Source organism: Asparagus officinalis, chromosome 7 (assembly GCF_001876935.1).
Source record: "Asparagus officinalis chromosome 7, Aspof.V1, whole genome shotgun sequence".
NCBI classification, from domain to species: domain Eukaryota; kingdom Viridiplantae; phylum Streptophyta; class Magnoliopsida; order Asparagales; family Asparagaceae; genus Asparagus; species Asparagus officinalis.
In genome coordinates this window covers 109,614,659-109,619,596 of record NC_033800.1, presented here as the reverse complement: position 1 = coordinate 109,619,596, position 4,938 = coordinate 109,614,659, and the positions used below count along the sequence as shown (strand labels likewise).

Here is a 4,938-nt window from a genome sequence, read left to right as displayed (position 1 = left end):
TTTTTTATAAAATGTTTCTTTCATCGCCAAATTGGGCGGTACCAGAGGGAACGAAAAGAAAAGTAAAATTTCATAATGAAAGGGATATTTTGACCCTCTATCATAATGAATCAATAGCTAAGATTTATTTACTTTCATTTTCTTCCCACAATTAGAACTCCCAAACAACATAATTTAACTTCACCTCTATTCTTTTTATAAAACTCCCAATTAAGATATTATATTTTCTCTCCTATTCCTCATATTTCCTTTCCCTATCTTACCTTTCTTTTCCTTCACTTAGGGCCCATTTGGATAATGAAAGTATTGGAATTAAGAAGTAGGTTATAGAAGTAATTATCAAAACTATGAAGTAGGAAGTAGTGGAAATAACATTTTTTTGTTTGTTTTATATATTTTTAGAAGTAATGAAAGTAGAACTTCTTCCTCTTTATTTATTTTTTTGCTTGGATAACATTTGAAAATATTACTAGGAAGTAATTAACACATATTGTTTCCATAATTTCAGTGCCATGACACACTCTTTAATTTGATCTAGCTCGTTACAACCTGTTTCATGCCGCTATTACCCCTCGCCACTTAAGAGCAAGAAGAATCCTTCTACCACATAGCTTTCAAAATAATTGTTTACCTCTCGCCTACAATGAGCTCTGGATGACCATAAATTCCTATGAATCTCCAATTTCCTTCCTCCCTCGCTCCTTTGATCGTAACATCAATACGGTATTTAGACAAAGAATTAATAGACAAACTATTCTCTGCATCCTAAAGAAAAGCTGGCCGACGACCATCACAAATTACCACAAAAAATTGTTAAAATTAAGAGCAATTTTATCAATGAAAAGTTGTTAGAAGTAACTAATAAAAGAAATATTAATAAAAAATTTATTTATTTCCTAATTAATATGCATTTCAACTACTTCCGAGCTACTTCTGAGTATTGAGGATTAAAAAAATATTTTGAAAGTAAGGATGACACGTGACGTAGGTGCCACAAAAGTGTTTAAGGAAGAATTGAAAGTAAGTTTTTCAAAGAACTAAACACACTTTTTTGCTTGGAAGTAGTAAAAATAACATCTACTTTTTTTACTTCAACTACTTCATAATTACTCCGTGCAAACAAACAGGGCCTTAGTGAACTCCCAAACATAACATATGAGAAAAAAAAGTTCTCTCTTTATCACTTCTAAAATCAACACCAAAATCCATTCGTGTCATCCTAAATCAGGTATGGCGTTACATCGGTAAGGGTATGATTGACATCTCACCCCAAAAAGTTAAATCTAAACTAGAAGATGTCTAGGGAGGCTTTTTTTTTCTTCAAGTTTTTAAGCTACATTAGCTTTTGATGGCTTTTGACTTTCATAATAATATTTGCTTAAACATTGTTTGGATAAAATAGTGACTAGTGTGCACCCGTGCAAAGTATGACCCCCTATTTTTTTAAGCACTGGAATTTGAACTTATCTCCATCTAAGTTTTAATACATTTAATTTAATTATTATATGCTTAAAATTAGAAATTATATCTAACTTCTCTATACTTAAAGAAGAATTTAAGTTTTAATACATTTGATTTGCTTTACTATTTATGATACAACACTGCAGCATGAATTGTAACTTCAAGTATGAAGGAACATATTCGATTTAATATTTATGCTACAGTAAATAATGCAGTATGGACAGTAACTTCGATCATATGATTTGATTAACTGTTAATACTACAGTAAATTACTATATTATTTACTATAGCATGAACATTGATTTTTTGGATTCTCCTTTAAGTATAGAGGAGTAGACTTGTTTGGTCAAACCTAGTTTGTTTGGTTGAGCTTATAAGCTCAATTTTCAAAAACTGGGGTGTACCGGCTTTTAAAAATGAGACTTATAAGCTAATTTAAAAATGAGACTTATAAGCTCACTTATTTGGTATTGTACTAAACAGATAGATATGAACAAACTAGCTTAAAAGCTAGTTTGACCTGAACATTGGCCTTACCAAACACCCTCTGTATCTCTCTCAATTCAAACGGTGCAATGCGGGTTAATTTCAAACAACATAACATTTGGATGACTTAAGGGGCTGTTTGTTTCATCAATTTATAGAAAAGGATTAGGAATTAGGGACTGACAGTGGCAGAATTATAATTTTTGAATTCTTTGTGAATCCTATTCTTGAGTTTGGCTCAGAAAAATTTTGGGATTACCAATTCCTTAAAGTAGCAACAGTATGGGTTTTTTATAGAAACCCAAATCGGAGAAGGCTGGGCGGATTTGGGCTAGATTTCTGACATTTGCTTCAATGTCGATTCCGATTCTGATTCCGATTCCTAGATGTCACAAAATCAAGCCCTAGATCTGGAATTGTGGTTCTCCTGTCCTTCATCTTCGCGCCTATTCTCTCGCCCTTCGTCTTCTTCTACTTGGGGTCGGGGCTGTTTGTCGAAACCCTAGATTCTCTGAAGTCTGAGGGTTTTTGACCTTTGATTTATTTAATTTGATTTCCACGATCTTGTTGGTGGGTTTCTGGCCTTTGATTCTTGGTGTTACCTACTCAGAAATATTCTGGTTCGGAGCATTTTGTTGGCTACGGTGGGTTCTCTGTATTCGGCAACTTTGCTGCTTGAACGTCGACATTTCCCCCCCTCTGCAGCTAGGTATAAATTTTTAAACTCTTTTTTAGCCTAATTTCTTCGTGCTTAATGTGATGAACTGTTTCTGTAGAATGATAATATTCTTGATAATTCGTTACATGTATAATTACCAGAAAATAGGGTACATGTTGACTAAATTTCAGTTAATTGTGTTAAATAGAATGCATGATATTTGTGTGAATGAGTTGTTTACAATATATGTGTTTACCAAATAATGTGAATGCATGAAATGAAGTATAGGGTTAAGTTCATTACATGAAAATCCACCGGGTAATAAAATGTGTTGTTCTTGATAATTGTGTGAGATGGAATGCAACATTAGTTACGGAGAGTTTTTTTCAAAAACCGACCTGGTTTCAGCGCTGAGGCTGAAACCAGGTCGGTTTCTCTAAATAAATGTGAAACGGGTCTTTTTTGGGAATAAAAGTCCAAATAGGTTGGTTTTGAAAATTTGTCCCTAGTTAAAATAATTTTCCTTTCAATTAGATTTCTTGCTTTTGAAGAAATAAATATTTGTATCAATTATCTACTTAATTTTGACAAGAAATAAGTAGCCATCTTAAGCTGTAACTGTATGATAACTTTAAAACGGATGTAGATGGACATAGAAGATGAGGAAGAATTGAAGAGGATGTGTGCTAATACAGCTGTCTGCGTCGTGGTCACTTTGGTAACATGTATCTTGAGAATGCGTGCTAAGTGCAAGAGAATATCAAATTGTACGAAAGCAAGAAAAGATCAGAAAAATATATTGTAGAGAGGCTCACTTCAGACGTGTACTGGAGGGCTATCAAAAAAATATATTGTAGAGAGGCTCACTTCAGACGTGTACTGGAGGGCTATCAAGATAGCTGCCAATCTTATATTAGAATGAGACCGAGGGCATTTTTTAAACTTGTTGAAGTAATGAAAGCAAACGGGTTATTAAAAGATACGAGACACGTTCAAGTTGAAGAACAACTTGCTATGTTCCTGAGTATTGTTGGGCACAAAACTAAAAATAGAATAATAAGAACTGAGTTCATAAGATCAGGGGAAACAGTTAGCAGGTATTTCAATAAAGTCTTGCAAGCAATGAATGGATTACGTGATCGGTACATGAAGCAAGCCCCAAAAGAAGTTCCCGAGGAGATTGCAAACAACTCAAATTATTTTCCTTACTTTAAGGTAAGTTAAATACATACAACTTAACAATTTTCCAAATAAACTTATTTTTATTCAACTATGTATAATTTATAATTTTTTATAGGACTGCATTGGTTTGATAGATGGCACACACGTCGACGTGGTTTTACCTAGTGACCTAGTTGCACGGTTTAGAGGGCGAAAATGGGTCACCCAAAACATCTTAGCAGCATGCACCCCCAATAAACTATTTACTTATGTATTGGCTGGCTGGGAGAGGGCAGCAAATGATTATAGGGTATTACAAGACGCCCTGTCCAGACCACAGCCTTACGGGCTCTGAGTTTATGATGGTATTCATTCTCACTTGTGCACATTATGAATAATTTATTAACTACTTGGCAATATTTTAGATTTTAAAATACTGTTTAATTAATGTAGGTAAATATTACCTATGTAACGCTGGATACACCACAATGCCAGGTTTCATATCCCCGTATCGTGGTGTCCGATATCATTTAAAAGAGCACACCGGTAGGACACCAAAGAATAGGAAGGAGTTGTTCAATTTAAGGCATTCATCTTTAAGATCAAAAATTGAATGCACATTTGGGATACTGAAGAATCGGTTTAAAATTCTTGCGGCGAAGCCGAATTATCCATTTCCCACTCAAGTGGACATTGTACTAGCGTGTACTGTGTTGCACAACTTTATTGCCTTGGAGGATCCGACTGATGATATTTTCAATGAAAATGTTGAAATTGATGAAGATACTGGGGAAGAGACAAATGAAGACGATTCAAATGCGGTGGACTATACTCAAAGTAGGACACAAAGAGAGGATCGAGATGTTAGAAATGAATGGAAGGAGATGCGAGATCAAATTGCTTGGGCGATGTGAGTGGATTATTGTGCAAAGTACAATGGTGGTAACACAATGGAGAGTGGTTTAACTTAGTGTAGCATCTGTTCTATGGCTATGTAATAACTTGGTGAATTTTAAAATACTGTTCGCATCGATATTGTTTATTATTTTTTTGATTGTACCAAAACATTACTACTTTTATCGGTTGCCCTTTTTTTATGTTGTTTGAACCAGAAATATCATCGTTACGTATATTCCTTGATAAATGCATTCATATCCCATATTGTTTTATAT

General features: G+C 34.2%; 1 protein-coding gene across 1 annotated transcript; it reads left to right on the top strand.

Annotated features, from left to right (window-relative positions):
* Positions 3,728–4,680, top strand: LOC109847635. Its single transcript, XM_020416866.1, has 3 exons — positions 3,728–3,820; positions 3,903–4,076; positions 4,192–4,680. Exons 1-3 carry the CDS (start codon positions 3,728–3,730, stop codon positions 4,678–4,680), a joined length of 756 nt encoding a protein of 251 aa, XP_020272455.1.